At 30.3% G+C, this 27,147-nt stretch overlaps 3 protein-coding genes across 4 annotated transcripts; 2 read left to right on the forward strand and 1 right to left on the reverse strand.

The window, feature by feature from the left end:
* LOC109357063 lies at nucleotides 2,528-6,037 on the forward strand. The gene is made up of 7 exons (XM_019600776.1): nucleotides 2,528-3,088; nucleotides 3,284-3,481; nucleotides 3,743-4,015; nucleotides 4,214-4,316; nucleotides 4,567-4,685; nucleotides 4,797-4,973; nucleotides 5,241-6,037. Exons 1-7 carry the CDS (start codon nucleotides 2,807-2,809, stop codon nucleotides 5,985-5,987), a joined length of 1,899 nt encoding a protein of 632 aa, XP_019456321.1. The 5' UTR covers nucleotides 2,528-2,806; the 3' UTR covers nucleotides 5,988-6,037.
* LOC109357079 (DEAD-box ATP-dependent RNA helicase 7-like) lies at nucleotides 7,903-8,660 on the forward strand. The gene has a single exon (XM_019600801.1). It carries the CDS (start codon nucleotides 8,019-8,021, stop codon nucleotides 8,526-8,528), a length of 510 nt encoding a protein of 169 aa, XP_019456346.1. The 5' UTR covers nucleotides 7,903-8,018; the 3' UTR covers nucleotides 8,529-8,660.
* Nucleotides 14,066-19,439, reverse strand: LOC109357088 (ethylene-responsive transcription factor RAP2-3-like). 2 transcript variants are annotated; one of them, XR_002108824.1, is made up of 3 exons: nucleotides 19,180-19,439; nucleotides 18,158-18,742; nucleotides 14,066-14,076 (listed from the first exon to the last, which is right to left on the reverse strand). XR_002108824.1 is itself a non-coding variant. In XM_019600813.1 (2 exons), the coding sequence occupies exons 1-2, from the start codon at nucleotides 19,364-19,366 to the stop codon at nucleotides 18,225-18,227; spliced, it is 705 nt and encodes a 234-aa protein (XP_019456358.1). In that variant the 5' UTR covers nucleotides 19,367-19,439; the 3' UTR covers nucleotides 18,009-18,224. The 2 variants fall into 2 exon arrangements, 1 of the variants encoding a protein (XP_019456358.1); XM_019600813.1 differs by lacking the exon at nucleotides 14,066-14,076 and having other exon boundaries at nucleotides 18,009-18,742.

A 27,147-nucleotide genomic window follows, 5' to 3' on the forward strand; every position in this document is an offset into this window, starting at 1 on the left:
AATATTACTCAATTAATACATTCAAAGACATTAATGAGTAATTATTACACAATTAGCATTCCACAAATTTATTAGCTATAATTATGCAAATTTATTTTATATTTTTGTAACTTTTCCATAAATTCAAACAAAACAGAATATAAATGGAATTAAATATTAATATTCCATAAATTTATTACTTATATAGTAGAATATAAATTAAATTAAATTGTCTTTGGTGGTTATGACTGATATGATGATCACAATTACTATGATTAATTAGATAAAATATACATATTCAACAATTAAACATGCCAAATTATTTATGATGAGAATTAAAAAAATTAAAGATTATTCTTACTAATATAAAGTTGACACATTTAGATAATGAAAAAAATAACTTCGAATAAAAAAGAACAAACACATAATAAAATTAAAGAACTATTATTCTACACACAGATAATGAATATAACCTCTAATCGTTGTATTATAGGATGTGAAATTTCTTTTCTACAAATGTCGAAACAAAGAATATGGCCAATTCGTATTTCTTGTTTTGGAAAAAATAACCACATAGGAAAAAATATTTTAACAAATATCATGTGAGAAAAAATAATCAAATTCATTTGTTGTGCAAAAGAGAATAAAATTGAAGATTTTAGTAAGATAGAGACACATTGACACAACACTAACGCGTATATATGTTTTAAGGGAGAGTCAAACTGCAAATGAAGAGATAAGATGATAAAAGTGAGATAAGATGAGAAGATAAATAAATTTATAACAACAAACAAACAAATACAATATTGTAACTTGTAACTAAATGTGTGTGTATATATATAAATGAATATCGGATACATAACATAGTTATTGAGGGTTTGATCATTGTTAGGGATGAAATCCTTCTAAATCAAACACTAAGAAAGATGATTATTGGAAGAACAAATCTACAAAATAATGAAATCCATCGTACCATATATACAATATAAACAAATGAAAGAAAAAATAAGAATACACATACATAATAAACAAAAAATCAATTAAAATATCTAGAAAATAAGAACATATCTAAAAGTAAACAAATAAATGAAAAAATAAAAAAAAAGCACTTTAAACAACATATTTACAAAAGAAGAACAAATTTACAATGATGAAGATTGAGTAGCGGGATACATAAGTCATCATATTAAGTTAATGAATGAAAAAATCAATAAAAATACATTTTAAATAACATGTTTATAAAATAAGAACAAATCTACAATGATGAAGATTTAGTAGCGGGATATAGCAATCATCATATTAAGTTTAAACGAAATGAAGATTGACGAATGAAACATTAGATTGTAGACATGTGAGAGAAAAATAGAGAAATATGAAATGAAGAGGGGAGAAGAATATGGAGATAGGAAATGATAATGGTGGACAAGTAATTCACATGTGAAAATGAGTTCAATCCTCTTTATTGTGAGATGTAATTTCTTCATGGAATAAAAAATATATGAGTCCATTAATCATTAGAATTAAATTGTACAATAAACAAAAAGGGAAGATTGACATGTTTTGGAGGGAAAGTTTTGATGAGAGATTGACACATACCATGAGAGATTGACACATATCATGAAAGACTTTTTTTGTTATATAGGTAATAGATAGATAGATGAATGAGTTAAATGGAAAGACATAAAAAAAAAGAATATTTCTATTTCAGTAATGTATTTCAGAATTTTTAGTCTTTTTATTTTCTCTCTTACTATTTCAAAATCAATTCACAAATATATCATTGATTTTTGCATGAAAACTTACTTTCTCAAAAATCTTTAACAATGTATATGATATACATTACAAAATATTATTAATCTTCGATAAGACTGTTGTGAAAATGGATGAATATCGTTTAGACTGTTATGATATACATTAAACCATATAAATATATTAAATCATACTTTGAATTATTCATATCCTAACTTAATAAATCTATTTTAGTTTATCCATCCACTTGTTTCCGTTAGTTTTTTTTTTGAAATTGGAACCTAAATCACTTTTAAAAAATCACCATTTTAAAAATCAATCTTTCTAGAATATCATTATTAAAAAAAAATGTACTTGTTTCCCATAAAATCACATTTCCCCAAAATCATTTTTTATCTGAAAATTACCTTATTTCAAAAAAAAAACTCCATAATAAATTTTTAAGAAAGTCCGTTTTTCGAAAAAAAAATCACTTTTCTCCAAAGAAATTATATTTTAACAATCACTTGTTAACTTTTTATTTTTTTCTTCTTACACTAATCATTTCTTATTTAATCTTGGATGAAAGAATATTCACCCAAATACAGATGTGAATGAACATCTATGAATTTAAATACATTTATTAACTTAAATTAATGAACTTAATTCAGCTTAAACTTAAAATGGACTTAATTCATCCTAATGGTAAATTGGGGATTATTTTAACACACGCCAAAAAAAACATCACTCCACTTTCATCCCGTAACGTTAAGGTCCCCACCCTTCTTACTCCTTTCTTTTCTTTTCTTTTCTTCCTATCTAATTTTGTTACTATTTTACCCAATTCACCCCATGATGCATTAGTTTTATAAAACGCAGAGGGCATTATAGTCATAATAGACAAAGCTTCTCTTTCCCAAAAGGTACATTCTCAGTTTTCCTCATCTACGTTTCACTACTTTCATGTTTCACACTCAAACCCCAATTCCGATTCCAATCTCAAACCCTAACCTACCTTTTCTTCAATTCCGTGGAAATACACATTTCAATTCTATTCATCTCGTTTTTTTCTCCGATCTCCATTTCCGGAGCTGATTCCATGGCCGCCTGGACCATGGCGACGGCCGCTGGAGCAGCAATGATGCTATACCTCGTGATGTGCCGGAAGCCTGAGAGGAAGGAAGACGATGACGACGACTTAGATTCGTCGAGATCGGTTCGGCGGAGGAGAGTTGGCCGGAGACCAGCACAGCCGCCGGCGAATTTGTTGGAATCGATTGTGACGTTATCGGAAACTTTAAGGTTTACGTACTCTGAAACTCTCGGCAAGTGGCCCATCGGAGACTTGGCCTTCGGCATCAATTACTTTATGCGCAAGCAGGTTAGTTTCTAGATTCTCATCATTCGTTAACAATTTTAGGTTTCTGTTCTTATTACTGTTCATGAGGTTTAATTCTTTTTAATCCTGCATTGAATTTGAAAATGAGATGTTGTTAAGTACTTTGGTGATATGAGCTAGCTTTTGCGGTGAAGTTAGGTCTAATTATTCATATAATGAAGTACTTGACTATTGCAGGGTAATTTATCGGTTGCGAGTGTTTATGGGGGAAGTGAATGTGTACAACTGAAAGGCCCTGAAATTATAGCAGAGTTGCATGAATTGTTGAGGTTGTTGACATTCTGCATATTTTTCTCCAAGAAACCATTTCCAGTGTTTCTAGATGCAGCTGGATTTACGCTCCAGGATGTCCTTCTCCAGAAGCCCAAAGCTGGGGTAAGTTTTATCCTTATTCTCTGATCTATATAATTACTCTGTTTCCATATGTTACTCAATAGTCAATACATCTTATACAATATGTTTTACTTTTCATGCTAAATATACATTCGTTTCATTTTTTATTCTTTCTTTCTGCGACTACTAACTATATATATTTATCTTACTTTCAACTTTGAAGTGTTTCAGCATGGGTCATCCATTATTGTAATCCTCAACTGAAACTGAAAATTGATTTAATGTCTTGGAATCTTATTGCAGCTTCTGAAGCCTGCCTTTACAATTATACGGGATGTACAATCAAAATGTTTCCTTCTGTTGATCCGGGGAACACATAGCATAAAAGATACACTAACAGCTGCAACCGGTGCTGTTGTCCCCTTCCACCATTCTGTTCTGAGCGATGGTGGGATAAGCAACTTGGTTTTAGGATATGCACACTGTGGTATGGTTGCTGCAGCTCGTTGGATTGCAAAGCTCTGCACTCCTACACTACTTAAGGCTCTTGGTGAATGTCCTGACTTCAAAGTCAAGGTATTGTTCTATATTCTACTTGGAAGAACATTAACTTACCCAGTAATGGAAATATTATAGTATTATTTTTTCTTGTTCCATTTCTTTATTCGTTACTTCCTATCTTTTCACTTTAGATGCTGTGTCTTTTTTCAATGTTTTTAAAATTAAGATTGCCAACCACATAACTCATATAAATGTTTTTTTATCTTTCCATAGGTCGTTGGGCACTCGCTTGGTGGTGGTACTGCTGCACTATTAACATATATTCTGAGAGAACAAAAAGAGTTCTCTTCAAGCACCTGTGTCGCATTTGCTCCAGGCATGTAGCCAAACTAACTTCTTTTACATCTGCGTTTACTATCCAATTGTGTAACTAACTATTCATACCATCATATATAGCTGTCTTGAAATTATTGGGGTACATTTGATCTTTGTCCATGATTCTTTTTTAATCTTTTGCTTGCTGGATTTTCTTTATTACAGTAGTTATTCATTGATAGAGTATCTTGCCTGTCTTGTCATTATTATCATTATTACTAAGTCCTTCTTTGATAATTGTCATTTTTCAGCTGCCTGTATGACATGGGAATTAGCTGAGTCAGGGAAGCACTTTATTACTACCATAATAAATGGTTCTGATTTGGTGCCCACATTCTCAACTTCCTCTATTGATGATCTCCGTTCTGAGGTGCTCCAACTAGTTCTACCAACCTATGGTGTTTTTGGACAATATTAATGTTGATTTCTAAAGTTATCTGTTATAAATGCTTTGTTCTTTAATCAAGTTGTTTTTGATTAGGTAACTGCATCATCTTGGTTGAATGATTTACGCGATCAGGTTCAGCATATAAAGGTTTTGAATGTTGTCTACCGCTCTGCAACTGCACTTGGATCTCGCTTACCATCAATATCTAGTGCAAAAGCCAGGGTAGCCAGTGCAGGTGCTATTCTGCGGCCAGTAACCAGTGGCACCCAGGTAGTCTCAAGCTCCCTTGTCTGTTTCGACATTGAAAGTATATCGTTGCTCCTCAGGGATATGGTTTCCAATTGGATTATTCACTGACCATCGGCAAAAGTTTGATGTTGCAGTTATCTAAAACTTTACAAGAATAACGTAGATAATTTAGATTTTGAGCTTTACAAATGATTCATTGATATACAAATGCAAGTCTCAATCTCTTTCTATACTTCTGGATCTCTTTTATGCAAATTTTATCTTAGAGATCCTACATTATACCTGCAGGTTGTGATGAATCGTGCACAGAGTGTTGCTGAAGCTGTTGTCAGAACTCGCTCATCATTATCATCATGGTCGTGCATGAGTGCACGCCGTCGGAATACTGGCTCCTTGCCAAACTCTAAAAACGAGAACTTGGCTGAAGATTCTTTAGTCCCAGAGAGAACAAATGAATCTCTTTTGATTGAAGAGGTGGTTAGAGAGCCTATGCTAGATAAGGATGAACCTAGCTTCTCAAGTGGAGCATCTGGTCATGATGACACTGATGAAGAGGAACAACTCATTCCTGCTAATGAGTACGTTACCACTTCCACAGTGGACGACATCGCTGAAGGTGTATTGTGGTATCAACTGGAGAAGGAGCTTCAAGACCGGGACAACACCTTGACCGAGTATGCTCGAGAAGAAGAGGCAGTCGCTGCAAAAGAGATCACTGAAGAAGAGAATCAGCTTGTTGAAACTGCAGAAAGCAGTAATTCAATCACATCTGACAACTTGGATAACCATCAATTTTATCCACCAGGAAGAATCATGCATATTGTCCCTGTACCATTGACAAATAATTCTGATTCAAACTCTGATGATCCCATTGAGGAACATGTCTCCTTATATGAAACACCTAGGGAGCTGTATAGCAAGCTCAGACTTTCAAGAACGATGATAAATGATCATTATATGCCAATGTATAAGAAGATGATGGAACTATTAATCCTTGAACTAGAGAAAGAATGCAGCTTTAATTTGATATTGTAAAAGTATACTAAATGGATAAGTATCAGTGAAATACATAAAAAATACCACTTCTCTTGTTTCTTGGTCTCCCTGCCTCCTATCTTTGATAGGTTATCACCAACTCAGTTTACAGCGGAATTGTGTAAAGTATAAACTATTTAAAAATGACATGGTGTCCTAAGCAAATTTATTGTTGTTATTCTGTGCCCATAATCCCATTTGCATATTATGTTGCTAGAAATAAATTGGCACAAAATGATAAACAATTGCAATTATGTATGTTTTTCCAGTTAAAGATATTTTGTGATACACATTTCATCCATCATACACAAATTTACTTAAACTCGTGTAACTTCAAGCAAAACTACAAAACACTGGTGGCAGAACTAAATTTCAAGTTGTGAAATGAGAGCTTTCAATGAATGCCCGCATGGATTAATAATAGTAACTCAACTCATCTAGTCATCTCAGCGTTTGCAAAACCTTAAGCAAAATTACAGAACATAATTCGGAGAATTAATTTTCATATTGAGAAATTAGAGATTTCACCTAATAAGGATAAATAGCTAAATATATTACCTGAAAAACGATTAAAAACATATTTGGTTAATGAGTAATCATGCTATATTCTCAGGGTCTCCACTCAGCTATACATGGCAATGGACTTAATCCAAGTCAGATAATGGAGATGGTATTTGGCAAGGTTGGAGCTTCACTCTATGATTTTGCTCTATGCACCAAATACAACTGAAAATGGGGTTGAGAGAAGAAGAGTCTATCATAATCTTGCTCTCCATGCCAAGCACAAAGTGACAGCCTCTAGCATTTTGGGACAAATTATTCCCAGTCTAGACATTTATCCTCTGCTTGGGGATGAAAGCTAGAGTGACATGGAGGAGCATGATATTATTATTATTTAAATATTACAATAAAAGGAATTCTAAATAGAATAGTTTTATAGTTTTAAGAGCAATTATCTGCTCAATACTAGTGATATTGAAACTTGAAAGAATGGTTAGTGTTCCACCCTCTTCATCGGGTGTTCTATCTGTCTGGGTTGATCTCTTTCCTAATCGACTAAGAACCGGGTATGGTCAGTTGAGGACTTGAATGAGAACATTACTTTTCACTGGGCGTACTAAGTCGGAATTGGGACCACACCCAGCCTGACACGCTATCAGTAGTGCGCTGCCACGCCACCTGCAAATCTCACCTACCCTTCTCCTAACGCGACACATATAGGCTTAAATCCACCTAACACCATAGGAGCAAAGTAGACCCCAACATGGTCGAATGGTCAGCCATGCCAACAGTATCTACCAGAACCACGTCATCTATCTGAGCGACTATAAATAGGGGAGTATACCATTAGAAAGTATCATGTGTAATTATTATTCACTACTCACTTCTTACATATTTGCTCACAAGCTTTACCTCTCTAGTCTTTTATTAACTCGATTGTCGGAGAACCATTTCAGTTACCTTTACCAGCGAGTCCGAATCCATCTCAACTCAAATACCGACAAAGAATCCAGCACGACCTACCAGACTTGCTCAACCAAACATCTCTTAAAAGACTTCCAATTCAACCTTCCCGATCAACCATAAAAGAACCGTTAATATGCCCTACTTATTCACTCTAGAACTCCCATTTTTTTTATTTATTCATAATTCCCCATGTTGGAGTTATGATTCTAATGCCTTTCACATATGAACACACTCCTAATGCCAAATATACGAGGCTATTAGCCAGAAAAATATATTGGAATTTTTTTTAAATAAATAAAAAAGAGAAATTATATGAAAAATAAAAAAAGAATAAACCCAAAGTTCGAAGCCCAATCGAAGTTCAAGCTTAACAAACCCATTGGACCTTGCTATGTTACATTACATTCTCATATGATGGTACCAAGTGAAACGTAAAACTGACACGTGGTTAAACTTGTAGTCCTCGCATTCTTTCTACAAAGGAAACACGCATTCCAGGTTCCCAAATTCATTTTTATTTTGATATAAAAAAACATATTGCAGATTCGTGTTTCTCAATCCACCATGATGATGATGATCGAAACGCATTCCGTGGCAGTAACTGCTGCACAAGGTATTGGCCTTAGCCTCCTTCGAAGCTGTAACTTTTCCATCACCGACCAGATCTCCGCCATGATTCAGCCCTACGACGCCGTCGCGCCACCACCGGTAAAACCAAATTCATACAGGATACGTCGTCGGAACCTTCTTAGGAGAAAACGACGTACTAAACGCAAGTTATCGGGTGACGATTACGGGAATGAAGATTTTTTCTTTGGTGATGGCGGTGCTGGCGACGGCGGAGAAGGTTTCGGTGGAAGCGGTGGTAGAAGCGGCGGCGGTGGATGGAATTACGATAGATTTGGTGATGAATCGTCGTCTTCGTTGCCGGATCCCGCGTTTGATTTCGTGTATCAGGTGCTTTCTTGGATTATGCTATTGAATTGCATGCATTTTGCGTTGAAGAAGATTATTCGAATTGTAGTGGATTCTGATAGGGAAAAGCTTCCTACCAAATTAGCTCCTATTTGCTGATTTCATAATCAATGCCTTAACCCTATAATTGTTATTAAATTGTGTATTACTGTACTTTTTAGTATATACTGTGAATATTGTATATAATTTCTCATTTATCATATAATAATTCCATGCTATTTTCTTTGTTTACATATTCTGTTCTGCTTACTTTTATAATCATCCAATTTAAGGTCGCATTGCTCTTGATTAGAGATTGAGGTTAGCTTCATTTTGGATGTTTATTTTGGTTATATTTTGCTGAAGTTTGAACCACTGATGAAGTAAGGCTTAGCCCAAGGGTATTGCTAAGTGCAAACCTGAAATTGCATATAGGGTATTTGGGTTAGGACAATAGTATTGGCTTCAAGGGATTAGGATCAGGTTTTAAGATTGGATTAATAGTAGAAAACTAGTTAGATACTTGGATTGAAGTTTTTTTGACTGAATGTGCAAATGTGGCTTACTGGCGTATAAGCAATAAGCAACAGATCATGGCGTTGATGGATTATCATTGTTGCTGTCCTTTAAATTTGATGGTGTGTTTATTTCTATTAGGGGTGTAATGGGTTAGGTTGATTCAGTTTCGAGTGGATATGAGCATTCAAGTTGAACAGGGTTACACCAAACCAATCTGACTAGGTACAGATTAGTTTGGTTCCATGCTTTGGTTCAAGACTCGTCACTTTCCTCATCATCTCATCTACAAGAATCCTAACTACCCTTTGCTGAGAACCATAGTCTCCATGCCCACAAATATAGCAGATAGCACTAACAGGAGACGCTTCAAGTTTCTTCCCACCCATCAAATCTGATTCAAGTAGTGGTGTTGCTACAGTGCTGGGTGGAGGCAACTCTCAACTCCAGTGAGTGACTATGGGGAATTAGGTGGAGACATGGCTATGATCAGGGAGGCCATGAATTGCGTGATTAGATTTGGACTTTGGACCAAGGGAAAATAACAGTGGCAGAATTTTGTGACTGGCTGGACACAGCGGTGAGCTTCTCGAGAGGAATAGGGATCAGCTGTCCCACTTTTTTGTGTCTCATTGTGTTTCAGACCAATGGAAAATTGACACATACTTAAAAAGAAAAATAAAGAAAACATAAAATAACATTTTTATGTTATTTAATGAAATATGATTGGCTTAGGACATGAAATTTTGAGGACATAAGATCTCGGTTTGAGAGGAGAGAGGGTTGTTGTCCCGTTTCCTACCTCACTCCACTTATATCTATACATGTGGAGCTAGTATGTTATTTTAATAAAATAAAGTTAAATGAAGTATTATTTTTGACTTGTTGGCAAACACTGATTGGTCCGGGACGTGGGACAAGAACTTCCTAGGGACAGCGGATCCCGTTCCCAAAAGTAGGTGGTGAGGAAAATATCATTTCATATAATCACAAATAGTAGCATATTGTGTGACACACTTTGTGAGACTGTAAATGTGTTCGTGTTGATGAAAGGGGCAGTGCTGCTAAAGTCATGAATAAATACCTAGTCTGGGTTCAGTGGGTTCAAAATGAAGGGAAAACCAAACTAGCGCACTGACCCGATCTAAACTGTTGATTCTGATTTGGTTTCGTTCAACTTTATCAGGTTCAATGTCGTGGATATTAGGCCAAATTGGCAATAAGAAATAGTAATTTTGAAATTAAGTTATTCAATGAAGGGCTGTCAACATGTCTACGCTGGGTTTCATATTGAAGAAAACAGATTACAAAATGAAGCTAGTATGTCTTTCAATGTCTTGGTTCATGGATTTGTACCTCAAATTCTTTGAGCCTCACATGGATTTTGTTAAAGTCCTGTAATGTGAAGAGTTTGTTTTTTCTATGCACTAAATGAACAAATTACATAAATGGCTAGTTTTGTGAGTATTTTCACTGATTTGTCGTCCACCTTGCTCAATTTTATCCCATTTTGAATTTCTTTATTTTACAAAGTAACCCTTGATCCGGATCAATCGTATAAGACCAAAGATCAATATTAAATCTATGAGAGTGATATATGTTTGAAAAGACAATAAGTATAATAAGGATTATTTCTTTACCTACAATAATACATTTTTAGTACAATAACAAGTGAAGAAGTGGAAAAAAATTGTCTCAGAGAAAAGTTTTTTCAAGAGTTGAATGGATGTTAATATAAAATCTACTTTTTATGCCTTAAAACTTAGAAATAACCATATATGTTTTCAAAACAAAAATATATCCATTGCCTATTCATATTAAGCACAGGATAAGTATTTATTGTGTTTTAAAAAAAATCATATTCATATATGATTATAATTTGAGGTTAGAAATTGACAAAAGAAAAATCAACTAAATAATTTGAAGAGCTGATTTTTTTTAGTTTAGAAGTTTTTTATAAACCAAGCTTGCTACCCAAATAAGTTTACTGTTTAAAAAAACTTATAAACCCAAAATAAATAAAACAATCTGTAACAGAGACGCATTAAACACATATATTTTTAATTTTATATTTTATAATTGAATAAGGAGCTCTGTTGGCATGAATAAAAATAGTTAGGATTAGGAGTTTCAAAAGTTAAAAATCAAATAAAGTCAAGAGTTTAATGAGTGTGCATTGAGCCATTGACAATGTAAAATGTTTTATATCATCTGAATGATTTTTTTGTTTCTCACCTGTATTCTCGTACTGTAGACAATTCTGTCATAATCGAGAATATTTATAGGTATGTGAGGCTAACTCTTCCAGCGAATATTTTTTCTATCCATAAGACTCGAACCCAAGATATTACTTAAGGGCACCACTTAAATCAATACTAGTTGGTTGTTTAATGAATGATATGGTGTATAAAATTCTTTATGATGCCAATTCATAGCCTATTTTCTTTAAAGTTAAATGTTGGAACGGGTTTGATAGTTTTTTTTTAAACTATCATTTCAAAAATGATATAATATAAATTTGGTAATTGATCCTTTTTTATATTTTATAACGTTTTAAGAGTTTACTTGTTTAATATCTTTGTGCTCGGGATTTGGTTGATGAGTGTCTAAAATTTTATTATGTTATTATTACTCTATAAGATTGGATTTGAGTATATTTCTATATTATATACACACTTTTAAAAAATTATAACTTAAAAACCAAAACTTCAACAAAATAACCCCTCTATATATATTGAAAAGGGTGCTAGCAGCGTCAAAATTCTGTAACAGGATCTTCTGTCCCATATATCTCATGTCTCCTACCAAATTGAAAACAACATAATATTTTATTTTTATTTTATTAAAATAATATATTAAGTTCACATGTCACTATATAAATATAACGGACATGAATAAAAGATGTTACAATGTCAAAGATTCTCCTATCACCCGAAAAGGAGTGCCCAAACTTATCAGAGCCTGGTTAGCTTCCCTGAATATATGGATTGAACCCTTCATATGATAAGTAAAATCAATTAATTTAATACTCTATTTTCACTGCAAGCAACCATTTCTTTAACAGGGGCATAAAAATAAATAATATAACTATGTAGCAAATGTGAAACTTTAAAATATAGTGATGGAATGACAGAAGTATGTTTCCTTTCGCGTTTCATTCAAGTTATCATCACTGATAGAATAATCCCACTTGTGTTGCTATGATAAAGATGGTTAGCAATAACCATCCAAATTAAATATTGTTGATTGAGATTTAGATCTATGAGTGATTTGTGGATGGGGATAAACACAATTATAATGTTTTATGAATTAATTTGGCTAACATTTTGGTCGATATTTGGTTGAATTTATTTAGTGAGATAATGTATCAAAAAAATATGAAAAGTTATTAAATACTTTTTTGGTTATTTTTTAAATTTTAATATAACATAATCTGTAATGGTTTGCGACCCCAGTGTTCCTCATCAATACATTTTGCTTTAAAAAATCCAAATACCGTAATAACATAAGATATATTTGTATATATTTTTTCTTAACAGAGGATTAGTATGCCACTTGATTTCCATATCATAATTAAATATGTGCAAATGGATCATAAAACCGAATATAGTTGACGTGCATTATGTTCCACTACGAGGAACTTAAATTGCAACCGAACCTGACTAGGTTAACGGAATACTAAATTAAAAGGGCTTGTCCACTTATAAACAATAAACAAAGGATTGTCTTTGGAAATGAGCCAAGTTACATGAACTTATTTTTATCGATTTAATATATATTAATGGTGTAAATATTTTTTACATTGTCAACAAATCATTTATATTAATTAATTAGTCATCATTGACTATTAAACAAAAATAATACATGTTAATGGTGGATGATATGTTAATTGTGTAAAAAAATTTACACGGTGAATATACAGATTTTAAACTCTATTTTTATTTAGATGCACACGCACAATAACCTTATTCGATTCAATTTATTATTTTATTATGCATCATTTTTGCAAATAAACTCTCAGCAAAGAATTATTCTTTTTCTCATCGTTTGGGCCGCTAATTGTCTAAATTTTAATGATTTACTAGTGTGTACAGGCACTTCGTGCCTGCCAGTGAATATTGTGTAATACTACATATTCAATTTTTATATATTATATTTTTTTGTTTATGATAATGTTTAATTTAAGGTGATATATGTGGTTAATTAATGTATTGGTGGTAGATGCTATTATATAGTTTATTTTGTAAAAATTAAATAATGTTAAGGGCAATATATGAAATGAAAATTACACCATGAGAGAAGTTATTTCAAGTTTTGGCTTTATATATAGTATAGAAGTATAGATGTAACTTATAATTAATATGTTTGAGGTGATTATTTATGATTATATGGTTTTTTTAAATTAAAAAATTGAAGGGCAAAATAAGAATATATAAATTATATTGTGTCTTCCGGTTAATATTGCATGGTACTATATATTTTATTTTTTATAATTAGAATATTTGTTATATTCGGTGTACTTTATATTATATTTTTTTGTTTATGATAAGTTGAGTTTAAGGTGATAGATGTGGTTAATTAATGTGTTGGTGGTGATTAATTAAGATTATATGTTTTTTTTTGTAAAAATTAAATAATGTGAATGACAAAATAGGAAGTGAAAATTATACCATGATGAAAGTTACATCATGTTTTGTCTTTATATATGACTTGCGTGTCGGCAGTCACTCCGTGTCTGCCGACCCGCATTTTTAGTTTTTAGTATTGAATATTTAATTTTTGTATAGTTCATTTTAGAGAATTATATCACTTTTTTTCGTACATGATATTATAATTTTTTGATAAAAAAATATAAAAATGAATTGTGATATTATTTAAAAAATGCAGTGGTAGTTTCATATATTTAGTGGGTGTAACTTCCTCTAACATTCATCTATAATTTTTATTGTATGAAAAAATATGGTAATAATTATTAATTAATAAGGACAAAATATGTAAATAAAAATTATGTCACATAAGTAGTTATAATATATTTTGGCTTTATATATAGTATAGATATAGATATGATGGTAGTTAATGGACTTCAACGCCAGTTTTGATAGAGTTTATACTCACTAAATAATAATCTTTTATCACATATCTAACACAAAAGCTATATAGAAAAGAGAGAGAGAGGAAGTTAGTTATTTTCTGTATATCTTGCATTATCACGAAGTTAAAATATCTTGCTGTCATCCAATACTAAAAAAATTATAATCATACATCAAACTTATTTTTGTTGAAAATATATTTTGGTATTTTAATTTAAGATTAGTTAGTTTAGTTTTCCTTTCTTTTATATAATAAGATTTTCATTGTAACTTGACAAATCAATTCAATATCATTCACTTCATTCAACCAAATTTCTAATAATTTCGTTGTACAAACCAAATTTGTCCTTTTTTTATTTAAAATTATATAAACAACCACCCAGCTATAGTTATTATCCAAAGAACAATCAATCTCACTTTCGTGAATATGTGGTTGGCTTATTCTCCTAAGTACAATAATCAAACCTTATTCTCCTTCAGAAAATGGAAACTATTGTCTAAGTAGATGGAATAGATTAAATGAAAATAACTTAAAAAATTGGCAAACCTCTACTACAAAAGCACTCTCGTTCTACCAACAAGTTATTGATTTAGTGGTGTAATGTTCCACTGAATTCCTATAATTGAGAGTTCAATTTCTATGAGCGACACTTGTTCAGAAGAACAACAACGAACCCCAAAAAAATTAGTTCCTTACCAAAAAAGGTAGAGTTGAGATCCTCTCTATGCAAATACATCCAAAACAAGAAAAAAATAGTAATATAATTTAATAATTTTATCCTTAAAATATTATTAAATAACATTTTTATTCTTATATGTAAATACAAAAATGACCACTTGTCTCTCCTTTCATTCATATGTAGTTAAAGAAGTGAAACCCTTTGAACTAATTTTCCTCAAGCAGCACAACCACTCACAAAGCAAGGGAAATATATAATGGGTGAAACTTCTTCTTTTGAACAAGATGTTCAATTCAGTCATCATGCAGATAAAGAAGGTTACTTGCACCATCCTCTTTGCTGCTGCTTCCGTCAACGCCGCCGTGGCACATGAAGGTAACCACCATGAGTCACCTATCCCAACACCAGGACCCAACAATGGTGCTTCTGCTCTTGGTTCCTTCATTGGTGCCTTTCTCCTTTCTTTCATTGCCTACTACGTGCAATCATAAGCCATGAAAACTACGTGCATGATTTGCAAAAAGGGATGATTATTGTAGCAGAAATTATTGAATGCAACTTCCAGTAACAACAAAGGGATAGGGAATGAGGATTTCTATAATTTTGTCTTTTACTTTTTTTCCTAGAAAATGTATCGTATTGTTTTCTGTCCACACAAAAATGTGCTCAATCAATGATTTCATTACACTATTTGTATTTTTTTCTTGTTCAGATTGTTTAGTTACTCTCTTTGTTTTGTTTCTTTGAACTGTGATGGTATGTAGGACCATAATTTGAATCGACTGAATAAATTAAATTATATATCTAAAGTTTTGTGGACTACAAATTCAAAGTATAAGAAAATATCCCGAAAAATATAATATTATTCATAGGAGAATCTCAACAGATCAAATTATTTCAAAATTAATAAAGTAAATTAATATTGTATTATAGCAACATACTACTATTTATAATCAACCGCTAATGTAAGTTCATGCATGTAAATTGTGTTAAAAGAGGGAAATAATTTATCTTTACGAGAGAAGTTCTAAGACAAGTTTATGTAGTTTTATACCTGCATCTAAGTTGTGAGAATAGAGTAAATATATCTATTTTGTTTTACTTTGTCATAATATATATTGATGTTTTTCTTAGTTTTTATTACTTTTCATTTAAATATCTTACTATATTTATTAATATATTGACTTAAAATATATGTATATAATATGAAAATTATATATTAGTCATATTAAATGTAAAAATGTTTATGGTGGTTTTTTTTATTAGGATTAAACAATGATATCATGTCACTGTGAAGAACTAATTACTTTATTGCTCTAAAAAATTAAATATTGAATTCTAACCTTCTACAATACTTAGAATCTAATAACCCGGATTTGGATTTGCTGCAACAGATTCCTCTAACCTTTGCAAATCCCAACCATTTAGAATTATTTACTTTGGCAAAACTCAAAAGAATAATAAAATTATAAATTAAGACGTTAAAGTGTTACAATAATTTTTAGGACAGTTAGGACGGTACATAGTAGGTGCCACTACGAAAATGTGGGTTTGGTTCATGCACCTTTAAATTCTAATGATTTTTTTTCAATTTTTCTATAGAATCATCTATTTTTTAATAAACATTTTAAATTAGTTTAAGTGATAAATACAAGTTTCACTCTAGTTAGTGAGGGCCAACAACATGATGTATAAAACACGATAATATAAGCAAGTAGAATATATTAACATTATAACTTATAAGTTCTTTGATGTGACCAATTTGATTATATAAGCTCGTAGGGACACTCTCGTCAACATCAAAAGAATTATATATTTTACAAAAATATCCTATTACAAAAGATACCCTAATTACTCATGACTTATCTTCTTATTGTTGTCTTCAATCCTTCTTTTTTCTTCACAAATTTGTATAGATGAATCACGTTGTCTTTTCAATGTGTCCACAGAAAATTGCAGACCTTTGGTTGAACTTTGCCGTTTCTTTCTCATTAGTTTTGTTTTTTCTTCACTTGATTTTTATAGAGTGCAACAGTTCGGTGTTTCTTTTCTTTTCTCAAAAGCACATCATTTTTTTTCTTGGAAAAGTTTTGTTAACAAATTGAAGGAGAATAAGAAGTTTGTACGTGAAAGAAAGAGAAATTATTCTCCAACATATCTTAATCGTTCATTCGATACTAGATTACTGACTCGTATTTTTTATTCCTTAATCCTAACAATAAGTACAATATTTATACACTATTATTACTAGTGTGTATAGACACTTCGTGTCTGTCGGCAAATATTGTGTGATACTACATATTCAATTTTTATATATTTCATTTTTTTGAATTAAAATGTATTTTTATGTTCGATGTACTTTATATTATATTTTTGTGTGTTTATGATAATGTTTAATTTAATATGAGATATGTTGTTAATTAATGTATTGGTGATAGTTGCTTAGGATTATATAGTTTTTTTGTAAAAATTAAATAATGTTAAGGGAGGAAATGAAAATTACACCATGAGAGAAGTTATTTCAAGTTTGAACTTTATATAGTATAGATATAAATTTATATAATCAGATTACAATTCATTTGTATTCCTTTAAGTACATACATCAATTATCATAAAACATAAATGATAAATGCATAATATATAATAGTAAGTAAATAACTTTTTTTCTTATGAAAAATATGTGTCTCATGGTTGGTTTAGAAGTATTCAATAGCAAGGTAGGATGTCCAAGACAGTTACCGAAGCAACACCCCAATGTCCGATGAAAAGTTATTCTAAGAACAGGAAATGATTCATGTAATAGATCCGAGATTTAGCTCAAATCTCAGCACAACCATGATGATGTCGTTGCCACAATAGCTGGGCTGGATGTCTGAAAAATTACCAAAAAAACCGCCCCATGTCCGCTGAAAAGTCCTTTAACTTTGTGATAAAAACAAACTAACTCCCATAACTGACCATAATCTTTATAACTCTATGTCCACTTTGAAACAATTTAAGTTTGTTTCAAATTAATTACATTTCATTAAGTAAGATATACAACTTATTTTATATTTTTATGATATTTCTTTTTAATTAAGTGTAATTCTTTGATTGGATTGAGACACTATTGATATACAAAAAATGAGACAAATAATTTTCATTCATTTAAGTTATATATATAAAAGTAAGAATGTATTGAAAAATTGTTTGATATTTCATAATATACTTTTGCTTACACAACCCAAAAAATCCAAGTTGGTATGGAGAATGATAAATGTAAGATGCACAAAGTAGAGATAGATTCATGCACCCACATCTCTAACATAAAAGGATAACGTAAGAAAACAAATTCCATAAAACGACATATATAGAATAGTAATACGCATAAACATGACGCAGGAACATATTGTCAACATTCTCTACTTTATTTACAATCATAGTAGTCACAAAGGTTGCACCAAAATGACATAAAAAGGAACACACAAATAAAGAAACACCACAACATAGTTTTATACAATAGCACTTATAATTATATAATAATAATAAAGCTAAAATCGTTTGCAGGAAACGACATCGTTTAGCATCCACGGTTCCATAGAGGAGGAGTTCCACTCAAAACCAAGAAGCTGAGACTTAGCCTGAGGCTCCTCATGCTCCAAACCAAGGAACAATTCCAGGCTTGAGAGTGAGTCCTGGAGCTCAAGTCCATAATTCTGGGCCTTTGGGATCTCTGGTGGCGGCGGCAGCGGTGGCGCAGTTGGCTGAGTGAGGCGAGGTTTCTTAGGAATGGGTGGTTGGTCAGGGAAGTTGAGTTTGGCCTTGTCTCCACGGATGCGCTGGGCGGCGGCGTCGTAAGCAAGAGCAGCTTCTTCGGCGGTGTTGAAGGTGCCAAGCCATACACGAACACCTTTGTGTGGGTCCCTTATCTCAGCAGCCCATTTTCCCCATGGTCTTTGTCTTATTCCTCTGTATATGTTCTTCCGAACCCTCTCATTCTTAACCTTCTTGCCATCACTCTTAACTCTTCCATTTTCTGCAACCACACCTTTCTTCTCACATGCCACAACTGTTGCATTAAATCACACATGTCAACAGAAACATATTACAAAACTTACAGATAATGGATACTAGATGAAGATTATGACATACAACACTAAAAAAAATCAACTCTAATGATTTAAGTTATTTTTTAATTAAAAAATTAGAATTAAATAAATAGTTTTTTTCTCCTCATATTAGAGAGTATACTAACTGAAAAGAGTCTAAGTAAAAGTTAATATTGGACTCAAGTTCATTAGGATTTTGGTCGATAAAAGATGTGTTATCTCCAAATATATCTCTAAGTTTGTCGCGTACTAATCTCGTATCTGTTTTAAAAATTATACATTCATGATTTATAGATTTTGATACCATGTATGTTATGCAAATTTATGATTTTAATAAACAATAACAAAAAAACGTGTAGGTATAATAAGTAGTAGTAGTATTAGAATAGAACATTACCTTGGTTGTTTGGAAATTGAGGGAGAATTGGTGGTAGGGGTTTGGAAATGGAAGAGGAAGAAGAAGAAGAGGATGAGGAGTAATTAGACAAAGCGTGAAGGTGAGACCAAAGATCATTTGTGGTCAATTTGCGAGCACGCTTCAAGTTAACATCGATAAAATCTGAGATGATAGCACCACCACACATGTTCTATCACTTTCAGAGAAAGATAAAAAGAGAGAGTTGAAATTGGAGTGAGAGGAAAGAGGTGGTCCTATGTGTCTGCATTTATAGAGCCAGCCAAGGATTCCTTTCAACAACATCCCTCACTACGCAACAAACCAAGGATCACGCCTTTCTTCCCCTTACACGCCACCCACTCCTTTCCTAAAAAAACAAAAAAGATATATTACTCTTTTTTTTCACTTATAAAATTATCTAATTTTTATACATATGTTATATTGACTACTTATGAGAAATATGTGTGATTTTTAAACAAAAAATTGTGGTAAGTTTAATAAGATTAAACAAAATATGTTACATTGTGAAAATAAATACAAATATTATACAAGTTAATACATTTTTATTATTTTTTGTCCATTACAATATAATATAAGAGTGATTTAAACAATATTTCCTTATAATTATTAATGTATTTTGTAATAAACCAAAAATAATAAAAATATATTGACTCATATAGTATTTGGATATGTCTTCACAACATATCATATTTTATTTAACTTAATTACACTTATTATTCTTCACAATATATCATATTCTCTAAAGTATATATGTATAAAAATTAGGTTTTTTTTGTAGGTGTAAAAAATGGAGATATGATTTGTATAATTTCACTAAAACTCAATATGTCACCATAACTTATTCAAAAATAAAAGAGAAAAAAATGTTAAATTACACTAACATCCTTTGATTTTTAATAAAAATAGCTAGCTACACAAATTGCCCCTAACTTAGATGCATACATTACTTTTACATTGACCATAGAAGATATAAGCATAATCTTTTAAACAAAAAATTATATGATAAATGTGATTATGTTAAACAAAATATATTATATTTTGAAGATATTAAATAGTTTAAGAGTCATTATTTTCCATTATTTTTTTCCTCGTTATAAAATACATCAATAATTATAAGAATATGTTATTTAAATCATTATTATACTATTCTATAATGAACCAAAAATACTAAACAAATATTAACTCTTATACTATTTGGATTTGTCTTTTCATAATATATTACATTTTGTTCAATTTAATTACATGTATCACTTTTTTTTAAATTATTAATATTATCTCAAGTAACTATATTACTAAGAGAAATATATGTACTGATAATGTAATAGTTTTTATACTATCATTATATTATTCATTATTCACTTTCAATCATCATGAATTTTTTAAAAAAACGTAATCCAAATAAATGAATAATGATGCACTGAACATATATAAATTTTTACATTACCAATGCATATAAATATTACACTCTATTACTAATACATGGGTAGTAATGTATGATATAAAGCAAAAATAATATTAATAATAAAAGTTTAAAACTTTTTAATGCATAACTTGCTTTAGTTGGAATGAGATATTGTGTTTGATATAATTTAGTACAATATCTTTGTTCGAGTATAGGACAACACTGGACTCAGTTCAAGAATCATCTCCCCCTAATCTCAACCTGCATTTCCCACATAATAATCACTTTGCCCAAACGAATAGTAAAGAATATTAGATTCTATACATCATGAGTTTAATTTTTAGGATTCATTTATTATTTATTTCGATTATAAGTATTCCTACTTCTTAAAACCTATTTATGTACACATTACTGAAGTAAACTTTTATTTAAACAAAGTTATTATTATTACCAGTGAAGTATTTTGGCATCACAACGAAAAACCCATAATTTAGTCCTTAGTATTATGTTACTGGATTTTGTTTGGTTTTAATGTAACATATTGTTAATGTAGACCTACATTTTCATCTTTAATTGTATTATTATATTTTAAAAATATTTAGTCACACATGGAATATTGTATGTATATTATTAGAGAATATAAAAATATTTATGCTTACAATACATCAAAAATAATTAGAAGGTATTGAATATATTCAAGTATAAAATCTCAAATTAGATATAAGAAAATGAGTAAAAAATATATAAGTCAAAATTGTTCATCAAATCATTATTTTAAAGTTTTAATTCAAAAGTGACCTATCACTTGTATCTCTTTACTTTATTAATTATGAAACTCTCCAACAGGTAGATGACCTACGGTTTAAAATTTTGCTCATTTTTTGACACAGAGAGTCAAAGATAGAAAAAGATGTTAAAGAATATCTTAATTTAAAGTTAAAATAATAAATGAGAAGAATCGAAAATTACACATTACATTTATGATTGAGTATTGGAAAGGAGAATGAAAAAGTGCTTTTGTTCAAAATTGTCAGTATGTTTTAAATATAGTTGATTAGTAATTATGAGAAAATTTATACAGTAATTAAATATATAATTATTATTGCTCTGAAATATGTTATTGGAGAATGGTAAATTATGAAATGTTAATATATAGTAGGCCATTAAAAAGGGTGTTCCCTTATTTTTTTTTATTTTCAACATTTTATATTTACTTGACAAATGAAATAAAAAGACAATTAATGTTGCCTTTTTCTAAGAATACAAGAAAAAGGGAAGAAAAAAGTTTTTCCCACATACACATGAAAATGAACTATAGTACCAAATGTATTTTTTACTGTTTGAATAATGAATTAATCTCTTTAAGATTTCGTGGTTGCTCATCCTAACAATTGTTACTTCTAGGAATTGAACCATCAATCTTAGGGATCCAATTGGCCTTAAACCACTGACCAACACCAGGTTGGTTGATGAAGTGTGATTCCATAAAAAGAAAATGAGGATAATGGAGGTTAAGCCTTTAGAATATTAAAAAAATTAATATAGTTAAAGTGAGGCTGAAATGTAGTTAAAGTGAGGCTGCTTTGGTGCTTAGCTCATGATTTTTGTATGATTATGAATATGGTCCTCCTTGGGAGAAATCCATGAACCAAATCAATATACGAGTGTATAGTGTGAAGTTTAGTTGTCTTATGGTTTGTTTGTGCACTTTTTATAAGGAGTTACTGACCTTAAAGTACAACCAATGTATTATTGAGCTTTTCCCTTGATTTTTACGTGACAGAAGAGGACAACCATCACCAAACTCAAAAGTGGAGATTGGAGAATGGGATTCACTCTCACCCTCATAATATGATGCATATCTACTATAATGAGTACTCTATGTGCCATGATATTATATTTGGTTGGAAAAATATAGTTAAAATAAAAATTTAATTATTAAATATTTTTCTGTCTAATTATAATTTATGATATATAAAGTAGTATAAATTATAAAAGAGAAAATGTGATCCCTTCACAACACTCCAACCCAACTTTTATTATCCAAAGAATAACATGTTATTTATTAGATAAAATATTTACTACCAATGTATGAATTTTTTATATATGATCACTATATTATTCATTATTTATTTTTAATTGTTAAAAAATAATATAAATGAATTATGAATTATATATTGACTATATATAAATATATATAATTATATTGCATATTTTATTTTAATTTGTTAATCTTTCCAACAACTTAAATAGGTTAAGCCAAGATATGCTGCAACACTAACATCTTTAGATTGGACCTTACCAACATACTCCACATTATTTTTAGAAACATTATTATATATCAATTATACAATTAAAACAAAAATTGTAGAGAATAAATATTTCATATTAAAGTGATTGCATCTATTAGTCGTTGCTACTAGGAATTGTAATGAGACAGCAGTTGCTTCTTACTTGTTTCGCATCTATTTGTGTGTTTCCTCATGGCAATGATATACGTGAGTATCCAATACATTTTTAAGGTAATTCTATTTTTTTTATTTTTTAATAATCAACATACTAATTATCATATGAATAATATATATATATAATAAATTTGTCACTCCAATTTAATCGTTAAAATATGTTATGAAATAATAATAAAATAAATTATATATACTATGGATGTATAAAAAATTACAATATATAATATTTAATTAAAATAAATTTATAAATATACAAACGAGTATTATGATACTCATCTCTACCCATAATTATTGTTACAAATATATGCTTAGTACAAATATTTTTACCATTCGTGATGGCCACTAATTCTTATCCAAAAAAATCACATGCGCATGTAAATATAATAATCGATTGAAGAAATGAGCCTTAGGAGAGAAAAAATCAAAAAGGGTTTAATTACTTTTTTGGCCCCAAGACCTATATTATATTATTAGGGTTAAGTGAGAGTCGAGTTATACAATGTAAGAATTATCTGTTACTCGACCTTCAATGTTGATTGAGCTATTTTTTGAACTTAAACATGATCCTAAACGTGAAGGCTAGCTCGACTACGAATGTCGGTTGGGCTAGCTTGTAAATCTGAATTCAACCTTAAATTCAAATATAATGTATTCATAGTTTAGATAAAGTTTTCTAAATATTATTTATTATCATGACTATATAATTTGATAAATGAAATGATATATGTATATATTTTTAATAATTTACATATATGTATATATGGTAGGAAAATAAAAAATATGTGAAATCATATATACATTTTAACAATATATCATTATTACAAGAGTGTCCTAAATAACTAGAAAAAATAATTTAAAAGACACAATTAAAAATGTGAAATTATATTAGTAAATAATTATTTGCAATAAAATACATTATATACTCTGGACTAAGAAAGATATAATTATTCTATACACAATAATATAAATATGTAGAAACATGAATTATAGGTGATCATACATGGGTCAGATTATTTCTTACTCTATACACAATGGAATAGACGTTTAATTTTTGAACTTGAATTGAGTCATAGACCCAATAAAACCTGATCATATTCAAATTCCATTACGATCAAGTCATGAGCGGGTAGGGGTTGTGGTATGCCCTCATCTTTGATAACTCCTTCATCTTCACTTCACACCATAAATCCTTCCACTTTTCCCTCACACTCAAAACACTAGTAACCTAAAAACACTCTTATTGGCTTATGATTAGATTAAAATAATATATTAAAATTAAAAATTTAATAATTAAGTATTTTTTTGACCAACTATATCAAATTTACTCTTCACTCTTCTTATATCTCCACCGCATCTATGACGTGAATTTTTGGTGTGGTCTTCATGAGTTATGCATCAAACATCACTCTAGCCCAATCTACACAAATAATAATATAATTCTTTGTTTATGTATTCCCCCTCCAAATTGTGAGAACAAGTGGAGTCAACAGCTTAGCTCGACTCTCGAGTGTTTGTTCGCCTCTAATTTGGCCCAAAATATTTTTTCAGCCCAAACTTCTATCAGTGAATGTCCATAGACTTTTTAATTTAGCTGGTGAATTTATTGGCTCAAATATTGATTATATAATAAAGAGTAAAATAGACTGATATCCTTGAGTTTTAGTAAAATTATATAAATCACTCTCACTTTTTTATACTTATATAAACCCTCTAATTTTTATACTTTCATTATACTAACCATATCTGCACGAGAAATAAGTGTAATCTTTTAAACAAAAAGTGTGAGAAATGTAATTAAGTTAACCAAAACATGGTATATTGTAGAGACAAATCCAAATAATATATGAGTTAATACCTCTTTATTATTTTTGGTTAGTTACAATAAAGTATAAGAGCGATTTAAACAATATCTCTGTAGAACTGTTGATGCATTTTGTAACAAAAAATAACAATATACATTGATTTTTATATTACTTGAATTTATCTTAACACTGTATCATATCTTGTTTAAATTAATTGTATTTATCATATTTTTTATTTAAAAAATTATATTTATTTCTTATACAGGGATAATTAATATAACAAAAGTATATAAAAACTCAGGGTTTATATCAATGGTGAATTATATAAAGGGCGGGTGGGGACGACCGCCCGTGAAAGTTTGAGTTAAAAAGTTAATCTCTCCTTCAAATCACTTAGAACATCTCTTGCTTTGAACTATAACTAGATTAGATTGTGCAGTATAGGACCAACTTTCATTTCATTCAATATATTAACTCCTTATTTTTGTTAAGAACTACCTACTTCCTAATCATTTCTCAATTACGTACATGTAACAATTCATATCACACATGTTATTTCTTACTTACTGTCAGTGGTGGATTATCACATGGGAAATTTTTATTATGGGGGAGGATTATCACATATAGGGATGGCAAAAAAACCCATACCCGTGGATACTCGTGGATAAAACCCGTACGGGTACCCACGAGTATTATAAACGGGTATTTAAAATACCCATAATACATACGGGCGGGTACGGGTATTATGGTACCCGTACTCGCGGGTACCCGTTATTTATATGATTAATTCATTATATTTAATTAAAAAATATATATTATTCTAACATTTATTACACCATGTATATTTTTTCCATTTACTTTGTTTACATATTTTATTGAGTTTGGTGGTGAAGTACCCTACAAATATTATATATTATTACATGTGTAGAAGCACACATGTTTTACAAAGAAAATATATATTTTTTGTTAAAGAAATGAGAACAAAAAATCACACAAATAGAAAACACCAATAAATTTAGCATTTTTGCCAAATATTCAATCTAAATATATAAAAATAATTAAGTTTCATCTTATTTGAAAATCAATAGTTGTAAAAATTTTAAAAATTATTTATAATAGAGGAAACCCGCGAGTACTCATTGTACCCGTGGGTACCTACAAATACCCGCACACGGGTACCCGTAAAAGTACGGGCGGATATGGGTATTACTCTTCTATTTTGAAACGGGTAGCGGGTAGCGGGTAACTACTTCTCGTGCCAGCCCATGTCCGTTGCCATCCCTATTCATATATTTAGTTAGTTGTGTTAGGGTTAGTTTGGGAGTTAGATGTTGGAGGAGAATGAAGAGAAAGAGAATGCTTAAGAACAATGAAATACACTTGTGAGATGACTGTCAAACCTTAAATTTTTCTTCTTTCTACTCCAAAATCCAATTCTCAAACAACCTCTTAATAATTTATATATAAAGTGAACTCACTCATCATCCCTTCATTAAAGATATGGATTTCATCCTTTACACATACTATAAAAAAGAAATAGTTAAAACTTTTACGACTGATTCAATCATCGGTGATTTTGAGTATATTAAATGAATGTACAATTTTTTTAAAATATATTTTACTATCAACCATAATTTTTTTTTATTAATAATGAAACTTTGAAGCAAATATGAATTCTTCTAAATTATAATGAAATATTCTTACTTCCCCTAAACTTTAAGTCAAGACCCGTTACTGGTTTGTGTAGGGATAGAGAAGTGAGAGGTGATTTGTTTAATTTTATTAAAAAATCAGAAGGTGTTTTACTCTATAATAAACCCAAATATGATAAGTGGAATTATGTAAAAGGATACATTCTCCTATTAAATTCTCATACTAATTCTCATATCCACAAGAAAGTGGCATACGCCATAATGTGATACTTTATTTATTAAAGATTGATTTATAAGATACATGTGTTAATTTATTGTGGGTAAAAGGATTTAGTAGGCGAATATAATTTATTGTAGATAAGTCCATGTACACAATGGAACTAGGTTATTTGATCTTCTATAGAATTAATCACAATTATTCTTTGAATAGAAGTTTATTCTTTCTATTGATGAATGAAAGTTAGACGAGGAAATTGATTGTATATGAAATACATACTTAGAGTGATATGCATTTGAATTTACACATTCTCATAAAAATAATGTTGTTCATCTGAATTCAAATTATTTTATGATAAATGATGGTTGTCTGCATTTTTTTTTTCCTTTTTCTACTTTTAGTCACCATA

Source organism: Lupinus angustifolius, chromosome LG01, assembly GCF_001865875.1.
Source record: "Lupinus angustifolius cultivar Tanjil chromosome LG01, LupAngTanjil_v1.0, whole genome shotgun sequence".
Lineage (NCBI taxonomy): Eukaryota > Viridiplantae > Streptophyta > Magnoliopsida > Fabales > Fabaceae > Lupinus > Lupinus angustifolius.